The sequence below is a fragment of the Gobio gobio genome (genome assembly GCF_949357685.1).
Source record: "Gobio gobio genome assembly, chromosome: 21".
Taxonomy (NCBI): domain Eukaryota; kingdom Metazoa; phylum Chordata; class Actinopteri; order Cypriniformes; family Gobionidae; genus Gobio; species Gobio gobio.
In genome coordinates, this window is record NC_137117.1 from 27,209,534 (window position 1) to 27,229,180 (window position 19,647).

At 38.1% G+C, this 19,647-nt stretch overlaps 3 protein-coding genes across 3 annotated transcripts in view; all 3 read right to left on the reverse strand.

Moving 5' to 3' along the window:
* Positions 1 to 597: 597 nt before the first annotated feature.
* Positions 598 to 9,830, reverse strand: adnpb (activity-dependent neuroprotector homeobox b). Its single transcript, XM_079802283.1, has 4 exons — positions 9,461 to 9,830; positions 6,336 to 6,451; positions 4,614 to 4,706; positions 598 to 4,519 (listed from the first exon to the last, which is right to left on the reverse strand). The coding sequence occupies exons 2-4, from the start codon at positions 6,441 to 6,443 to the stop codon at positions 1,703 to 1,705; spliced, it is 3,018 nt and encodes a 1,005-aa protein (XP_079658409.1). The 5' UTR covers positions 6,444 to 6,451; positions 9,461 to 9,830; the 3' UTR covers positions 598 to 1,702.
* Positions 9,831 to 10,643: 813 nt separating this feature from the next.
* Positions 10,644 to 18,062, reverse strand: dpm1 (dolichyl-phosphate mannosyltransferase subunit 1, catalytic). The gene is made up of 9 exons (XM_079802284.1): positions 17,898 to 18,062; positions 17,611 to 17,710; positions 17,486 to 17,519; positions 17,338 to 17,414; positions 16,654 to 16,679; positions 16,427 to 16,522; positions 16,189 to 16,257; positions 14,087 to 14,201; positions 10,644 to 13,297 (listed from the first exon to the last, which is right to left on the reverse strand). The coding sequence occupies exons 1-9, from the start codon at positions 18,026 to 18,028 to the stop codon at positions 13,193 to 13,195; spliced, it is 753 nt and encodes a 250-aa protein (XP_079658410.1). The 5' UTR covers positions 18,029 to 18,062; the 3' UTR covers positions 10,644 to 13,192.
* A 264-nt stretch (positions 18,063 to 18,326) lies between these two features.
* LOC307118191 (collagen alpha-1(XX) chain-like) overlaps positions 18,327 to 19,647 on the reverse strand; it is a 28,675-nt gene continuing 27,354 nt past the window's right edge. Inside the window, exon 42 of the mRNA XM_079803718.1 lies at positions 18,327 to 19,562. Within this exon, the coding sequence (XP_079659844.1) occupies positions 19,534 to 19,562 (29 nt within the window). The 3' untranslated portion in view covers positions 18,327 to 19,533. The remainder of the gene's footprint in view (positions 19,563 to 19,647) is intronic.

Sequence of the window (19,647 nt, forward strand, 5' to 3'; positions counted from 1 at the left end):
AAATTGGATTGTATTCATTCCGATTGAGGAAAATTAGTGCACGTAAACATACTGAGTGGAGGACAATCTTAGGAGTTTACAGTAAAAGCCTGTTTTTCAACCGGTCCCCTCTTTCCACTGGTCATTAAAAGACCCTTTAAATATTCTATTTCACTCAGAAATGTAATCTTACAGTGATGAAATGGGTTGTGAACAATGTTTCGTGTTGACTTAAAGACGTGTAAAGCAAAAGCTATACTTAGATGTAAGTGAACACATGCAACCTAATTAAAACACTATTACTGTATTTTAAGTCCAGAAAGTCTCACTTTCTAATAACTAAAATTTGCAGCTCCCTTACAAACTCTGTGCCCACGCAAATGAAGAATGGCCAGATCAGAGAACTGAGTTATGAGGTGTTGAGAACAGTGTTACTCAAATTATCAGGCCAACCTACACAACTTTTTAGAGAAAATTATACATCATACTTTCAATATCAGCCCATAAAAGTAAAACACAATTTCACCCCTGAAATGTGTCATTTGCAGCAGTCCAAACCAGCAAAACCAGAAGGTCAAAGGGAAGTAGAAAAAGACAAAGATGCTAGAGACTGACCAGGGTTAGAAGCATTGTGAGATGGACAATACAGCACTTTATTGTTCAGAAATGCTTGCAGTGACAAAGAAAAATAGAATAAAGGGGATAAACAAAAGACAACATAAACTCGAGATCACAAATTTAAACATAGAGAAAGTTAGACTGAATAGAGATGCTCATTCTGAATCCTAGGTCACAAGCTGGGGGAAACAAAAAAAGTGTGCAACTGCTAAAAAAGAAAATAGCAGTCAGCGGAGGCTGAACCAAACACAGGCTAGTCTACTTAGCACAATGCTACAGTGGTCAATTTAACTGCCAAAAACTCTTAAGGGCAGATGTGGATGTATGGAAAGCTGCTCTGGAAGCAAAACACAAGTTACAGGATGGTGAATATATTTATAAAAAACGATGCTTCAATTATAAACAGGCAAAACAAAAGCAAGAGATTATGTTCTTTTATTTTGCATTATTTATACTTGGATATATTTTTTTTTAGCAAAATGCTATACTTTTGTTAATAAAAGTAAACAGGAAAAACAGCCACCGAAGCCACATCCATTGTCTATGTGAACCAATGTAGAGCATATGAACATTAAGTGTGAGCACAAAAAGTATAGAAAATCTTTTTTTTTTTTAAATCAGTGAGTACACCTACACATCTCCATAGACATATCTAAAAGACTGTACAAATATACACTACCAATACTATATGATAACATTAAATTTAATAATACCTGTCGGTTCTAATAATCACTCCTTTTGCCAAAATAACGGCTGAATGAACATGAACAAGTATGGTTATGTTTCTAGGTGTTAAAGGAACAAACTGAAGGCAAATCATGTATTGTTTGGTGAATGTTGAGCGTTTTCTTTCCCTATCCTGAGGTCAACACCAGCTTCACAAATCACACAATTTGCATTCATCTTCATACTTAAAACTGTAACACATTACTTTTTTTTGCCTTTCTCAAATGGCTTTAGGTGTTGAGGGAAAAGCAGGTCCTTATAGCTACCATCTGTAACGTAACTAAGGTCCAGATTCAGAAGTTCAATGAGGCAGCATTGTTGGTGTACATTAAAGTACAGCAAAAGTATACATGTGCATTTTATTAACCCTGTCCAGAAATCAGACCTGTTGCTCGGTTAACTGAGTCTCTGATTGTTCAAGCTTGTTTGTGATACCTGACTGACATTCGCCCTTTTGTTGCCTTGTTTCATTTAACAAGTCTTTCGACCCATAGCCGTTTTCGCTTTGGGCGTCCTCCCTGATGTCAGAGTCACTGCCATCCACTTTATCATTTGTCTCTGGTTCCTCACTAAGCAACTGTGCATTTAGACTAGCATTTTGCACATTGACCTCATTATCGCTGTCTGAGTCCACAGCAATTGGTTCAGAATTGACAAGTGCTCCAGGTTTTAAGGTGCTCTTCACTGAATCATTGCAGTTGCTCCCTACGATGGCATTTTGACCATTTGAGTAAAGCGAGGCTTTGGCGGAACCCCTTGCTAGCGTCCCATGCTTCTGCTGCAGGTCACCATTGGTTGTAGCTCTTTGCCGGAAGCGAATGGCATTAGCAGACCGGCCTATGCGGTACTTAGTAGTTCGTCTTTTATGGTCAGGTTTCTGGTTCTCGAAATAGCACTTTGAGTCAAATTTAATGGGATGATGCAAATCTACAATGTCTTGCATTTTAAATCCCAGCAGGACCCGAGTGTTTAATGTTTCACAATTCATCATACATCTCCTCCTTCGATTAGAGAAGTGGCTCGCGATGTCAGATTTCCAAAGCCAGAGACTGGACGCAAGCTTCTCCACCTCTCGGCGAGTGGGGTAAGGCTGCCTATTGAAGTACTGAGTGAGAAAAGCTTTTCGTGTCTCGTAGGACTCATTCTCGTAACCCTTCGGGTCCAAGGCAAAGACTACAGGCTCATCTTGTTTGTCAGATGAAAGTGGTGGGCTAAGCTCAGTCTGGTCATCGGTTCCAGATTTTCTTCTCTTTGGCTCCGTTTGGTCGAAACTTGCTAAACCTGACCGTTTGAGACCAGCCCCCTGGGCCTGTGCAACTCTCGCAGAGGGAGCAGGCCGGCCGTTCTGAGTTTTGCTGACACCCCGGCAGTGCACTAGATGCAAAGTGATAGTGGAAGCTGTCATGTTACTAGTGTAGACGCCAAGGCAATGGATACACTTGTAAGTCAACTTCTTCTCCACAGGATGAACTGTTTGTATAACTTGATGACGGTCACGTAAGTGGTGAGCTAGAGAATCTGAGATAGGTCCCTTAAGAATCGAGAAGCAGAGAGGACAAAGTGTTTTGCCTACATCCTTCTTATAAGGTACAGCCGCTTGCGGTGTAGCCCTAGCCGGTATGGCGTCTGAGGCATCTGAGGGTATCTTTGGGACTTGTGGGGTAACCTGTTTATTCACCTGCAATGATGGCGGTAATGCACTATTTTGGGCATGGAATGCCACAGATTCTTCTGGGGCATCCCGCATGTTATATGTCGTGACGATCAGCTGGACATTCTTGGGATTTCCCTGCTGAAGCGTGAGGTCAAAAGTAAGTGGGGAGTCTGTCCGTGGCCCGACTGATTCATTGGGATGTACCCCTCTCATGTGTGTCACCATTTTTTCCACATCATTGAATGTGGCCCTGCAGTGCGGGCAAGATAAGCCATGTATCAACATGTGGTTAAGTAGTGTGTCGCTGGGTAAGTAACGGTTGCAGTATAAGCATTTACTGGTGAAGTTGTGAATTTTCATGATATAGTTGGCCACCGCCGGTACCTTTTCCGCTTTGTGCTCTTTTTCAAAATGCGAACTATACACGTTTTCTGGAAAGAGCTCATTACAGATGGTGCAGATCTTCCATTTCTGAGTGTAAGATGTGCCGATGACAGAGTTGCCCTTCTTGGAGGTAACAGATGAGACCGTAGTAGCTGCTGCTTGAACTCGAGAGTTCAGTTGAGGGATCTTTAGTATTGAAGTGGACGCAGATGCAGAAACCGAACTGCGGAGACTAGCAGAAAGCTGTGGTTTGCTTGTTTGAGACTGCTGTGGGATTGAGAGCTGAACGTGCTGTCCTCCAATGGTCAAGGACTGTGTAGTCCCTGGCTTCAGACCAAATGCCCCCTGTTTCAGATGAACACCAGACAGAAGACTACTTGAGTTTAAACTCCCTTTAGGAATAACAATTCGGCTCACCTGCTGAGTGGATAAAGGTCGTACCCCAGTCACAACTGTACCCTTTGGCATTACACCAATGAGGCCCTTATCGCCATGAGCTTTAGGGGACACCATAATCACAGGCTTCGCCCGAGGTACCACTACATTGGTGTGTCCAATCATGGCAGTAACTTGATAACCAATGCGCTCATGGTCCTCAATGACATGCTGCACAAGGGCTTCATAGGTACGGGGTACAAAGAGGCACCGTTTGCAGTGGATGGCTGTGCTCGTACTGTTGGCACCACCAGAATCAGCATTGCTCCCTGCACCAGAGCCTGCTGTTGTCCCATTAGGTGGTATCTTCTTCTCACCAGGCCTCACCAAGTACGGTGCCGCTACATGTTGAAAATGTTCCCGGTAGATATGCTTTCTCACCACATTATATAGTGGGTCCCTGTAAGTGCATTTCTTGCAGTAGTACACTGCTTGCTCTATATTATCACGTGTCTTATCCAGTCGAGCACCATCTTTCAAACTAACCCCTGCTCCCTGAGGTCCTCCAACATTTTGGCGCACCACATTGTTGGGCATATGAAACAGTCTGATGTGCGTCTCCAAAGTCTTTTTGTTCCCATTGTAAGTGCAATAGGGGCAGTTCAGGAGAATGCGGTTTTCAAAGTCCTCACTGTGCACATTACGAAAGTGACTCTTGTAGGCAGAGAAAAACTTGGAGGCGAATGTACATCCTGAACAACAGAACGGCTTTGAGCGGTACTCCTAAGAAGACAGGACAAATGGGTAAGGAAAAATGGGGATGTGCTCAAAAACAAACAGACATAAAAGATTAAGCAACACTTAAGATACTACTCACTTGTGATTTGGTCATTGAGGGATCCCACATACACACATCGTCCCATGCGGTGTTTTTAATGTAGAACTCATTGGGAACAAAGTCCTTATAGTCCTGGAGGGGGAAAAGAAACGTACAGAGTGAAAAAGAATTTATAAGGTTTTCTCAATAAAATAAATATCAAGACCATATGAAGTCTTTTAGAATAATTGTATCATATATTTTTGTACATGTACTTCGGTGCAAAAAGAGAGGGGCATAGAACCAATGAAGAGACTGAAAAATAACACTGCAAATCAAATACACTGAGTAGTATTAGAACAGGTTCACATGTTGGGCTGGGTGATAAAGCTAAAAAAATATTTCAGAAATTATATATTGATTAACACAGGAAACATTCGCAAATATAAATAAAGGCAGCTTTATTTCTGGCAATCTCAAATTTCTTGGGCCTATTATAATCAAAAGAAACAGCACTAGGCTATATGCATAATTGCACACTGTTAACAATTTAATTTAAAAAAATCTAGATTAAAAGATGAATGGAAAAAAATAGGGATGTTCCAATCGATCGGTCACCGATCGGTATTGGCTGATAATCACATTCTATAATTTTAACATGATTTATGAACTATCATATACTTTCTAATATTCATCATGTCAAGCATGAATAATTTCTATTTTAAAATCTACTTTCTTCAAAATGTGAAAGGTTTTCTATCAAATGAGACCATGTATTTGATGATACCATGTTTTGTTTTTTGTTTTTGTAGAGTTAACAAGTCAACAGAGAGCTTACATATCACTTACTTGGAAACACTGCCAAATTTCCTATAGTAATCGTTATGTTATCTTGTAATAATCACTTTAATGAGCTTATTGTTTCTTTTGTATTCTATTTCATTATCTTAGAACTTACTGAAACATGGACATTACTTGGACAGTCACCTCTGATAACAGATCACCCTAAATTGTAATGAAGAGTAGACATGAATTTTAGACATGCATTGTGAAAAGTACTATACAGGTCCTTCTCAAAAAATTAGCATATATTGTGATAAAAGTTCATTCTTTTCCATAATGTAATGATAAAAATTAAACTTTCATATATTTTAGATTCATTGCACACCAACTGAAATATTTCAGGTCTTTTATTGTTTTAATACTGATGATTTTGGCATACAGCTCATGAAAACCCAAAATTCCTATCTCAAAAAATTAGCATATCATGAAAAGTTTCTCTAAACGATCTATTAACCTAATCATCTGAATCAACTAATTAACTCTAAACACCTGCAAAAGATTCCTGAGGCTTTTAAAAACTCCCAGCCTGGTTCATTACTCAAAACCGCAATCATGGGTAAGACTGCCGACCTGACTGCTGTCCAGAAGGCCATCATTGACACCCTCAAGCGAGAGGGTAAGACACAGAAAGAAATTTCTGAACGTGAATTGAATTTTTATAAAGTTTGAATGATCAGGATTGGCCAATCTTAATGACAAGAAATCGGTAGTCGGTATCAGCTGCAAAAACCCTGATCGGAGCATCCCTAGAAAAAAAACATACCAAAAAAAAGGTTGGCCACAGATTTCACAGCTACAGAACAAGTGGCACTGTAACACTGAATATAATGTGGAAACAAAATCATTTGGAGCTGTTTTAAGGGGAATCAGATGGTCCATAATCGTGAGTATGTACGTAGTACTTCTTTGCCTATGTAGACAAACATCAAATTTACTTACATCAATGTGCTCCCTGCAAAACTCCAAGCCAATGTCCCCCAGCACTTTCTTCACATTTTTTCTAGCTCTCCTTAGACTGCTGAGGTTGTTCACTGGGAGTTGAAACATTCTGCCACCTGAAATTCATCACATTATTACCATCATGAATGAATACACATGTTGTATTGTTTGAATGATTTCAGATAATACATGAATAAAACATCATTGATTGGTTATATAATCAATTTATCTCACGGTGACATTATCAATCTGACCATTTAAATGTACCCTAATCCGGACCATAAAGCCAGAGAAATGGTCCCGAGGAGAGAAAATTGTTTAAAGCACAACAAATGAGTCAGTCAGCATCTTTATCTAAGTCCTCGTCACAGCCTGGGAAAATGAGCTGAATGCTAAACACAAAACAAAAGGCCACCTTATTTTTCACACCATACCATATCGCTTTCTTATTTTACAACAGTGTTTTCCAACTTTTAATGCCTTAGGTCTTCACTGACACCAACACATTTATATACATGAATGACATTCAGATGCCTTTGTATGGTGGCATGTAGTTATCATCAAAGTAACTTCAAATGAGAATGTGAATGAGAATAAGGAAAACACACAAGGCAACAATTACAGAAATCAACCTCTGTATACAGGTGGTCTATAAGATTGATCCAAACAAACTGACACAACCTTGCATACTTTTTGTTTTGTTAAAAATTAAGTGAATGCATTGATGTTTTATACAATTATGAGATCACAAACTTTAAATACACTACCATTCAAAAATGTTTGGGGTCAATTTTTTTATGTTTTTGAAAGAAATCTCGTGCTCATCAAGGCTACATTAATTTGATCAAAAATACAGTAAAACAGTAATACTGTTCAAATATTTCTACAATTAAAACATATTTTCCATTTGATAATATTTAAAAATGTATCCCCGTGATATATCAAGCTGAATTTTCAGCATCAATACTTCAGTCTTTAGTGTCACATGATCCTTCAGAAATCATTCTGATATGATGATTTGCTGCTCCAGAAACATTTCTTATTACTATCAATGCTGAAAAAAGTTGTGTTGCTTAATATTTTTGGGGAAACCTTTACACTATATTTTGCAGGAATATTTGATGAACAGAAATCCAAAAGCATTTATTTGAGCTTTTTTTTTTTTTTACATTACAAAAGTCTTAACTCTTACTTTGGATGCATCTTTGCTTAATAAAAGTATTAATTTATTTTAATAAATAAAAAAATATTATATATTTCTATCTATATATCTATCTATAGGAACATTTTAATCCTTCATGAAGTTAAAGAGCTTCAGTACATGATGTACCTGTACTCCTGGTTGGGATGGCACTGTTTCAAAATATGATAGCACAACCGAAAAGCACAAACACATCCAACAAATCTGTGGCCAACATTCTACAGCATCAGCACTGCAGATCTGCGCTCAAACAAATATCGTAAATGAAGAAATAAACATGCACAACTGCACCGCTAAATAAGGTCGATCCCACTGCAGCCCGCTTAAATGAGGTCAAAGATCAACTAAGGTCAAAGGTCATGTACCTATCTGACCTGTCTTCATGGAAAACCTGCATCAGCTCTTGGCCTCACCGATGACAAGCATCACACAGTACACCCTGCTTGAACAAAGAGCAGCAGTTTCACTTCGGCACTGAATGGGGGCTCTCTCTCTTTGGTTAGGCGTTCCTCATCTCCTCGCTGACTTTCTCCCATCCTTTGTAGATGGCGCTAGAGAACAGCTCTTCCTCCATGTTATATAAGCCTCTCCCTGTTCTGCCTGCCCTTTTTCCGCTCCCTTTTTTTGTGCAGGCTTCTGCATTACAGGCTTAGAATGGCGCCTCCTGTTGAGGCAACAGCAGAGGCCAGTGCATGGAAAGCCATATCTGCAGTGTCTGCTCTGGGTGGAGGTTATTCGATGAACCCCTAGAATGCAGATGACTTGGTGTATATATATATATACACACATACGCATGTACACAAGCAAATCTCAACTAATAAAACTGAAAATAAAATATATGTCATCTAGCTCATGGTCTTCCATATCCAAAAACAGGAGCCCTGTGTTAATGAGAAAAACAATGCTGTCAAATACATTCAGCACCATCTGTTCATCAAAGGCCCAACACCACAGCTACAGATGAAAGAGTACAGTTGTATATATCTAAATTCGCATTCAAGCATTTGATTTACTGAATGACATCCACCCAAGGATGGTAAATACTAAAGTAGAGTCCACACTAACTATTCATAGACCAACAATTATTACAAGCTACATAGAGCAAAGTACACAAGTAAATGACAACACACCGACGAGGAGAACAACTGGCCAATTAGAGCCCAATAACAGTCACACGTTGGACTGTTCGGGTTTGTTGACATGCCAAACGCGATCAAATCCAATGAGCGCCAACTTTAGTTCGTTATTGGTAAAACTGCTCGTGCTTAATTGATAAATGATAATCATATTCAAATCATTTATTCCTCGCCTTCATGTTGTTTCAAACCCGACTTTCTTTTCTCCTGTGAAACACAAAAGGAGCTGGCAGGCAGAGAATGACAGTCTCAGTCACCATTCAGTGCATCTTTTTCCATGCAATAAAACTGAATGGTGACTGAGGCTGTCATACTGACTAACATAAGATCTAATATTTAATTTAGTTTATCAAAGAACAACATGGGGGCGAATAAACGATGACATAATTGTTTTTTTTTTTTTGGTGAAGGTCCCTTTAACGATTGATTCGTTGCAGCGCGAGCTATTCGTGACGAGTTTAGCCCAACTGTCATAGCAAAATATATAACGTTAACCGTGAACTGGAGCGAGTGGTCGGATTTAGGGTCGGTGTATAAACGATAACCCCCCTTCAGGTAGGCTACCAAAACGTCAGTTACAATTACGACGGTAAGAACACATAAAAACTTTTAATTCACGAGCTGAGTGAACTGCTCAACTGTATGGCACATGCAATTAGCTAGCGTTACATTTTCCACCCGAGGGTCGGGTTTATTGCCTCCAGCTCTCACTTAAAAGCGAGTTAGCAGGTCTCTTAGTTGATTCGCACTCGGTTTCGTTCCCTAAACACACAACGGGGAGAGTTTACCTGGCTCGCGCTCCCGCAAGCTGCAGCCCCTAATGTTACTTTCCCGCCTCCCGAGTTGAGCGCTTCGTCCTCCGCTTAACGGGCGGACACACCACGCCGAGAGAGGGAGCTCGACTCCTGTCACGGGCCGACCCAGGGCAGTCTGTTTGCCGGGAATGTGCTGCTGCAACTCATCTAGCACTGCCTGTGCTGGTCTACGGGGGTCCTGGAGGAAGAAGGAACGTGAACCGCCGAGCGCGTGCTGCGTATGCGATGATGCACAGTCCACAAGGCGCGCGAGGACGGTATAATTGACAGCAATTAGCGTAATCCGCCATCCACTTAAACAATACGACCCGGTCCAGTACCTATACTATCCAAAATGGCGTGTGAAAAAGGGCGGAAGTGACATGTGTGTTTGATTAGCATAAAAAAGCATTGTGCCGACGGAGAGGCGTTGGGTGTGGGATTATGTGGTGAGAGGTGTCAGACCACCACCAATCCAATATTTACCCTCCTCCTTAGCTTACCTGAAATGCACAAGTGTGTCTGTGCATGCATATAACCTTTTATTAAATGCTCCCGATGTTGGTGTAAACAGCCCCTGGGTGCAGTTGCATGGAATGAACCCATAGGGGGCGCCATCGGCTGAAACTTGATTGGGTAGAGGCGTATGCGTCAATTCTGCATCTGGTATCTACCCCCGCAGAGAGTCGGATGTATACAGTGCCTCAGTACTTAGCCAGCATCGGAGCATCATGAGTTCGGGTGGTGGCGCTGTACCGCGCTCATGCGCAACTCACCGGGACTACTTCTGCATGCCAAGTGCTGGGGTTGCAGACTGTAAACCATGGTGAATCCCCCACCCTCTGGGCCTTGAGTTCTGGAGTAATTCCCCCCCTTGGTGGTTGGCAGCATCAAGCTCACCCAGAGCAACTCCTTACATTACACAAGTTTGGTGTGTCATTTGGGACTGAACACTCTAAACCCAGATAGGAGAAAATAATGGATATGGATGTGTCACATGACAGTGTAGACACTTACTACACTAGATTGATGGCAGTATCTCATCATAGGATGTAGTGTTTTCCTGTGACACTGACTGATGTGTGAAATTCAACCTTATCAGTTTGATCAGAAGTCCATGTAAGTTAAAAGTATTATACATCCAGAATACATTAAATAAGCAAAATAATTTTGTAATATTAAATGTTTATTTCAGGGAAAACATCTCTGTAGCCACTCATAACAGAACATTCGTTCTGAAGGGCTATAAAAAAAATCAATATACACACAAATGTTCCAAAAGGGTGTTTTCACAATTTCACAAGCAATGCATTTTGGGTTTACCAAAGAACCTTTAGTGAACCGTTCTGAAAAGAACCATTTTTTTCTTAGTGTGAAGAACATTTTACAGGGCTCCAGACTAACTTTTTTTTACTAGGAGCACTGTAAATTCTCCCTTGTGGAAAATTTTAGGAGCACAAGCAGAAAAGTTAGGGGCACACCTTAAATTGACCTGCAACACAATTATTCACATTTAAAGCTTGGAAGGACTGAAAAAAATTGTGCAAGGCACTTGAAAGGTTGCACAAACCCTGAAATGAATAATGTAAAGACACTATGGGCCAGATTTTCTAATGACTTGTGTCAGCGCAAACCCTCTTTTGACGTAAAAAAAAAAAAAAACTACGGTCAGGATTTACTAAACACATGCAGTGAAAAATTTGCGCTGAAAAGGACAGGGTTATTTTTGCAGCTGACCTTATTCCATATGCATTTGTAGGAGTTTCCCTTTCAGACGCTAGTCAGACGAAGGAGAGTATTTAAATGAATCACACACAGGCTACATCCGTGTTCTTTAATTTGCGTGTTGTCAGTAGATCACGTTGTGCAGAACTTTCCACTCCCATTGGCGCTTTTATGGTGCGCTCTCACACTAATTTGCCGTTTAGTAAATCTGACACGGTATCTGCCTCGATACCATGGTTACGGTTATCGCCAGTGCTGAGTAGTAATGTAATCTGGATTATGTAATCAGATTCCAAAAATTGTAATAGGATTATATTACGTTTTAAAATACTCATAATCAGACTAGTTCATTTATTCTACTTTATCTACTTTTTTGCTTTCTAAAAAAGAAATATACTGCTTATATATGTTCAAAAGTTCTTCCAGGTTTGTAGAATTGCACACAAAGACCAGCCAATAGTCACGTGGCTGTTCCGAGTTTGCGCTGTGTTGTCTATTATGGGTCTGAGGCAGAGCCTATAAACAGCTCAAATGAGTAGCGCTGTTTTGTTCCGTTTTCTTTTTGTTTGCCTTTTTTATGTTTCTCATAAGCAACAGAAAAGGCAGCTCTTATCAGTTGGGCAATGTGGTGGTTGCACCGTTTTCAACTGAAAACTGGAAACTTATGCGTTTTGGGCATTCATTTACACGACAAAGACATTTTGGGGGCCTGAAAAAGTGCAAGGTTTTAAAAACGATGCCTTTACCGTCTCCATGTAAACAACAAAAAAGTTAATTTGTGAAAATTGTGACGTCATGCACATGCGTATTACATGTTTGCGAGGTGTTTCTTGACAAAGCGACATTGCCAACTACTGGCCTGGCAGCATCATTTTAGTAATTTTCACAGATCCGTATGAACGAGGAATATCATTTTGACGTTTTCGTCTGTTTTTAGTACATCGTTGTCGTGCAAACATACCCTGTTGTCGCGGTCTGGAGCCATGTTTTAATAATCTACATTTTTTTCATTCAATGCAAAGGTTCCATAGAGGTAAACTCTTTCCACGCCAGTGTTTCTTTTTTTTTATCGTCTGTTCCCCGTCCGTGTTTTTGATCAAATTTCATGGCCCCCAGAATATTTTACTGTATGAATATCTGAACATGCAATATATCAAAAGAAAGAACAGAAAGAACATAATTTTTTAATAAACACTTTAATATGGGAGAGTTAAGTTTCATAAAAAAAGCAACATTGAGCAAAAAGCTAAGAAAATCACGTTATGATCAAAACACAGATGGAGTAGATTGAGTCCATCAACACCTCTAATGCTTGCACAGTCATATAGCTCGTCTTGGGTCGACATTTCATTCAGTAACGTTCGGCAGTTTTGATTTATATGCTGTTTAGTGTTGATGATTGCGTTATTTCACATATGATTACATACGTTATCGCTTGTTTCTGCATCATCTTGGCCTGTGTTTTGTTCAGGAGATTCAGTACTCTTTCAGAAGATGCCTAATAGCACCCCCTACCTTATAACAGTGAAAACACGGAAAGCCGTAAAAACTCGTCTTATGTGGTGAAGAGCTTTCAAGATGAGAACTTGTCAATGGCAGGGAAAGAGTTAAATTCTCTGTGGACCCATCAATGCCAATAAATAACCGTTTTTTTAAGAGTATAGTCTAGAAAATGCATTTAATATAAAATAAGTCTCAGCACTTTTTCAAAAGAAAGTCAGCTTTGTCAATTTGGTCCTTTTTATTAAAATGTAGTTTTCTTGTGTTTTTTTTACATTTTAATGTACATCTCAGAATACAGTCTAATAATTACCCAAACTAAGTGAAAATGGAAGGTGGCAAATCAAAGCAATCCAAAAGCTACTGTAGCCTGATTTGCGACATAACTCATCATAATGAGCTCATTATTAGCAGAGCATGAATTCTAGATCCATTACAGTGATAAGTACTGATCATACACCACAACAATAACCACAACCAAATGAGGTCAGAGGTCAAAGGTCATGTAGTGGCAAAAAGAGTGACCAATCCTTTCAGGAATGAGACGATTTCATTTCCTCCCAATTTGGACTCCCCATAAACACGATCCACAAATGAAATAGGAACCTGCGTAATAGACAGACAAGACCACTTTCAGAGATCCATAAAATAAAGCACTCTGCTACTTTGAAATAGATTTAAAAAAAACTTCCCTTCAAAAAGTATGAACAGTCAGCAAACAGTCTTATTATTATGTAAATGCATTATCTAGAAATATTTTTTTATTTTAAAAGGCACAATATGTAATTTTTACTAAAACAGGTCATTTTATCTGACAAATTAAAATTGTGGGGTAACACAGCGCTGTTTTACTTTACGTGTAATCATACTTAAAAATACATTTTAGTGTGATTAAAGTTATAACGTTACTCTGTGCATTCATGGTTGGTATGAGACACTTATTGCACACTGCAGTAATCTAGATCGATATGCCAATTCTTTTTTAAATACAGTATTTTATATGATGGAGAAAATTCTGTATTACTGTTACTGTGGCTATGTTAGCCACTTGACAAAACAGCATTGTCTCTGAGGCATGGGACAAAGAACATGTTATATTCATGGTAAATCAAGAAAACAAGAGATTCAAACCATAAGACTAACCAAAACTGGAAATTGAGGGTAACATGGGCCCTTGTAACATAATGTTACAAGGGTAACATTGAGGGTAACATGGGCGCACGGGCCGTTACACTGGTTAAAATCTCTGGATTTAAAAAGTACACAAGTCAACAAAATATATAGGCTAACATTGTTCTAGTGGTTTTTGGATATTTTAATCTAAAAATCTTACATTTTGTGCCTTTAATAACAACAACATTTATAGGAAATGTAGAATGAGAGATGTGTGCTGACCTCCCCAACTGTAAAGCCCAGTTGTCTCGCACGGACAATCATCTCCATCTGGAACACATAGCCTTTCGACACACACTGCTCTACTAGTTTTTCAAGAACCTCTTTCTTATAAAGCCTGAAACACATGATAGGAGGTGGTAATACAATAATGTAATTATATATATTAGGGATGCACGATATATCGGCAACATATCGTTATCGGCCGATAAATGATTATTTTTGATGTTATCGTTATCGGTCCAATAAGAAAATTTGACCGATATAGTCAAGCCGATAGAAAATGTATTATTTCCTTCAGCTGAGACGGACGCGCTGTCCACCATGATGGGTTTGAATTGCTCTAAATATGTTTGGAATCACTTCGAAAAGGAAAATACAGTTATGTGCAACATGTGCAGCGCAAGTCTTCTATAATCTACATAAAATGATAATGAGAATAGAATAGGCTGTAAAAGAGCGTTGTGTTTCAGCGCGTTTGTTGAGGGAAGAGCGCGCCCACGGGGTTACACCTTCATGACGAGCACAGTCAAGTTCACTTGTGCATTCACAGCCTTTTGTGCCATTGTAAGTTGTAATATTATATTTATTATTTTGTGTATATAATCCCATATAGGATGCGTTTGGTTGAGTTAATTAACGATGCAGTAAAGCACTTCATTGTACCGGCGCGCGCATTTCAAACAGAAATGCACAGCATTAATAACTACTGGGACTGTCCTATACATAACACTGCAATGAGAATATTTCTGTTATAAAACGTAGTGAATTCTCTGGGTTTAGTTGTTTTTCAGCGCGCTGTTGTGGGAAGCGTCAACAACGCATTCTGACCAGCACAGTCAAGTTCGCTTGTGCATTCGCGTCATTTTAAGCATATGTAAGTCGTAATATTACGTTTTTGTAGTATAAACATCTGATTAAAGTCATATAGGATGTGTTTCGTTAAGTCAATAACCCGCAGTGCTTCACTGTACCGGTGATCATCTTAAGTTTCAGCACACTCTCAAACAGGGGAAGAGCATCCACAGGAGTTATAACCCTTCACCTATGCGTGATTTTGTGCTAATATAAGTTGTAATATTATATTTATTTTGTATAAATATCTGATTGTTCTCATATATGATGCGTTTAGTTGTTAATTAAACTTCTAAGCGCTTCAGTTTATGGTTGTTCGTTCATTCTCTCCAGCTTCAGCGCGCTCTCAAACAGCAACATTATTCCTAATAGACTAGACTAATATTACAGATGTTTACTATTACTGTAATATTAAACATATTTTTTTTTTCAAAAACACAGAAGCATTATTTTTTATAATTAGCACTTTTATTGTTCTCGTATCATTTCCATCAACAATATGGTTTGATTAAAACCATTTCTTTATCGTCTGTGCGGAGGTTATTTCATGCACTTGCATTCTGATTCTTTATTATGCAGCCTAAGTAATGCTGTTCAATTACTTGTTTGCATTATTTAGGTATATTATTTTTATTTTTTAGACAATATAATTTTTGGTAACATTTTACAAATAAGGTCTCATTTTATTAATGCATTAATTATCATGAACAAACAGAGAGCAATAACCTTTGTTTCTTTTAGTAATAAAATGTTTGTGTTTTGTAACAGTCCATTCACAGTTCATACCTAATGTTAAAAGACACAACTTTGGGTCTGAATATGTTGAGATTAACATGAACTAAAATTAATAAATCCTGTTGAAGTATTGTTCATTCATTGTTGGTTAACTAATACTAACAAAAATTAAACCTTATTGTAAAGTGTTAAAAAAAAATTTTGGCCATAGGAGTGTAAAATTAATTTGAAAAGGTAAGGAATCTCACACTGGTTCAAATAGGCTACTGTAGTGTATAGGTTTGATTTATGTTGAAGTGTTTGGGACATGGCTTTTAATGGTGAGCCTTTTGTTTTTGTAATCAGGCTCTCAGAGTTTATTAATTTGTATTTAGATTTATCGGCCAATATATCGGTTATCGGCTTTCAAATATTAAGAATTATCGGTTATCGGTATCGGCCAAAATGTTCATATTGGTGCATCCCTAATATATATATATATATAAACAATAATTCATATATTAACATGCACTTACCTAAAACTCCCTGTGAGATCAGATGCTCCTGGTCTGAGCAGCACTTGTGAGATAAAGTTTGCCCCACGGCTAAAAAGAAAATAATCATTACAACAAAGCAATCTAGTTCCATTAAATCAGTGAAACATGAACATTGATGTGTGGCAGTAATAATCTATATAGATAGAGTTTCAAAATGATGAGACATTTGTAATATAGAATATATTTCCTTAGTCAGCTGAAATTTTCCGCCAAATACCTGACGAGTTTCCGGCGCAGATCCCATCCATACACACCACCATCTCCTCTGTACCTTGTGCCAGACACCAGGTCAAATCCACCCTCTTTCTGTTTTCTGAACACATAACAAATCATGTAAGTGGCTGTTATAAGTGCATGTGATAATGCTATTATCGCTAAACTACTATGAGCAGATAAAAAGTCTTAACAGCAGAACCATGAGGTAAAAGAAAGGAAATTACTTACTCAATGAACTGTGGGATAAACTTTGGCTGTGAGGGAGAAGAAGAAGAAAAAATTATGTATCGTACACAAACGCTCCAAAAGGTTTCCCTGAAAATGTGAGTAAACATGCTTGAACCAATCGAAAAAAAATTTGACAAATCAATTTCCAAGACATTTTCAGTGGTTCTTAAAAATAAATCACATTCAAACAGATTTGCACAGGAGTCATTCAGACTCATTTTGTGCATGCTTTGATTTAAGGAAGCCCATTTCTGCTGAATAATTCAAGTCATAATTGGCTAAAAAAAATTGTATGCCTTTTTGTAAAGTCTTTTGTCATAATTAAAACTTGTGATGTCTTTACTAGGACTTTTTAATCGCATTATCTAATAAATATTTATTTTATGTTTTATTTTAATTTATGTCATAATTATGATGTACCAAAGCATGTTTATTATGTGGCAGAAATGGGTTTCCTTCGATTAATTGAAAACATTGTCTATAAATATTACTCGCTATCAATCAGGCTTGGAAGCACGTTGTACTATATCCAAGAAAAACATTCCTGACATTAATTTCCATGACTTTTCCAGACCTGGAAAATACAAATATTTGCAAATATGTCCAGCTTATCCATGGCCGTAGGAATCCTTAATACCAGGATATTAGGAGGTATAAAACAGTATATAATCTAGGAAAACTTACATGATGTGAGAGATCTGCATCCATAATGATAACGAAGTTTCCTGACGCATGTTTAATGCCGTGGATGTAAGCCGTTCCTGAAATGACTCTAACGTAAGTCACGGTATGTAGCTTTAAGAGAAGAATTAAGAAATGTGAGCCAATTTACCTAATCCCAGTTTTTGTGCTCGCGGTCTCAGGAGCTAAAAAGAAGAGATATGCCACATTTTCATGATTTTTTTTCAACATTCGACGAGCTGTCAATCATGGAGTGTATTATTATGCACAACTCACAATCTTGTCGGCGCCGTAAATCTTCTGCAGCTGCTCGGCGATCTGCAGTGTTCCGTCCGGACTGCCATCATCAATGACTATGATCTCGTAGTTGTAGCCACTGCATTAAAACATGGTCATTTGAATAAGAATGATCTTTTAAAACAAATGAAATATATTGTGTTGTTAGTGACTCTCTAATCGGGTGGTTATGTTGTGTGATGTCAGTGACAGCTCATCATTAGGACTTCTACAATCTGACGACTGGTTGTTTTTCCGGTTCTTGCCCATTACAACAAAACAATTACCTCTCGCCGAAGTACTTCACCAGCAACCACACAATCAGTGGGAGGTTTTCTCGCTCGTTATAGGTGGGCAGCAAAATAGAATATTTGTCAGCTTGCTCCCGGGGCTTCGAATTGCCTCTCCGGCTCGCCATGTTGGCGTCTCCGACTAAATAAACACCGGACCGGATGTTTACATCTGATACGGTGTCCGTGCAAATCACTAGCTCCATCCTTTGGTTCCGGTTTAAATAACGCGAAATATATTACTAAATTAAGTAGTGTGATTAAAAAACATCGAGCAATGGTCTTGTACAGTTACTTGTACAATAGTAATGTGTTATACTATAATTCATTGAGGCATACAAGTTTAAAGCGTGTGTTGTGTGTTGCAACATATTTTTTTTTTACAGTCTATGGTTGCAACATTAAAGTTGTATGTTGGATACACTTTACATTGGAATAACGTCGAGTTCTTTAATAAATCAACACTGTACGAAGTTCAGTTGTAAGCAAAATGTTACAAATACGAATTAAAATACAACATTTGAAAGTAATTAACCCTTTACTGGGCATACAGTTAAAAAAAATAATGGAAAAATATTTCTTATAACAACACAATAATAATTGGATTGACATCTGTCATTTACAATGATATAAAAGGCTTTCCTTCTGAAATAGATTGTGTGCTATGTTGTTGATTTGATCTGTTCAGCAAGTCATTTCAAACTATTACATCAAAAGACATGCTTGCCATTAAAATGATCTCACATGTTTTGAATGATTTCACTACTGCTTGCATTGCACTAAAATTATGCTTGTGAAAATGATATTTTGTAAACAGCAGAGATAACTACTGATTTTGTCTGGAACCAAAGTGAATGCGAACAGTAACTTTCCTTCTTTTGGATCTCAAGTGAGTCAACTTTTTTTGATCTTTAACAGTTTCATTTCGTACAGATTTACATAAACATGTATTAACAAAGACAAAAGACCAGTTCACTTAGTATAATCCCATAAAATACTATTGACAGCACTTCTGCATATGTAAAAAGACATTAATATAATATCACAGTGTATTTCATAATAGCACATATATTTCTCTTGCAAAATATTTCTTATTTCATAAAAAAAAAAAAAAAAACACTTAATACAAAAACCAGAAAGAGATCAAGAAACTGGAATGGCAAATATTGAAAGTAATATGCCTTCACCTATACATTTAAAACACATATAGTGCATTAAATACAATAAAATACATAAAGTAAAATAGTAGAAACATTCTTAGTGCGGATATTGTTCAGTAGCACACTAGTTCCTCGTCTGGATAGCAAAATGTCTGTCTCTGTAAAATAGAGTCTGAGTGTGTTGTGAGTTCCTGTGTGCTGCACAAATAGTTCTGCACCAGATCTGTTCTGTTAACCAGATCAGGATGAATACGGGGTAACACACAGACAGAGCCGAGGATGATCAGTGCTTTGGTAATCTCAGAATGGGTGTATTGAGGTGAAATCAACTACCACTTTGAGAAAATAAAGTCAATAGAGTCCTTCTAACAGGCTCATTCAAAGTCAACATCTGGCAGAATCTCTTTATCCATTAGGTCACGGAATGTCTTTCTACAAAGAGGATTCTGGCAGTGCTGAAGTAAAACAGTAACTCAAGGCTGGTATCCAAGGTATGGACCCTCTGAAAAAAATGATAAAAACAGACAAAAAGTAATTTTACCCACAGATCTGTTTTTCATGGTGGTCACAATTACTAATTTTTTTAC

Bases quoted from the DNA above. Each gene is read 5' to 3' on its own strand.
- dpm1 (XM_079802284.1), bottom strand. From the start codon at position 18,028: ATGGCGAGCCGGAGAGGCAATTCGAAGCCCCGGGAGCAAGCTGACAAA. The intron at 16,523-16,653 runs GTAAGTAATTTC...TTATGTGTTCAG, and splicing joins TTTATCCCACAGTTCATTGA to AAAACAGAAAGAGGGTGGAT. The intron at 13,298-14,086 runs GTCAGCACACAT...TCTATTACGCAG, and splicing joins TGGGCTTTACAGTTGGGGAG to GTTCCTATTTCATTTGTGGA.
- adnpb (XM_079802283.1), bottom strand. From the start codon at position 6,443: ATGTTTCAACTCCCAGTGAACAACCTCAGCAGTCTAAGGAGAGCTAGA. The intron at 4,707-6,335 runs GTAAGTAAATTT...TTCCCCCTCCAG, and splicing joins TTTGCAGGGAGCACATTGAT to GACTATAAGGACTTTGTTCC. The intron at 4,520-4,613 runs GTGAGTAGTATC...CTGTCTTCTTAG, and splicing joins CCTCAATGACCAAATCACAA to GAGTACCGCTCAAAGCCGTT.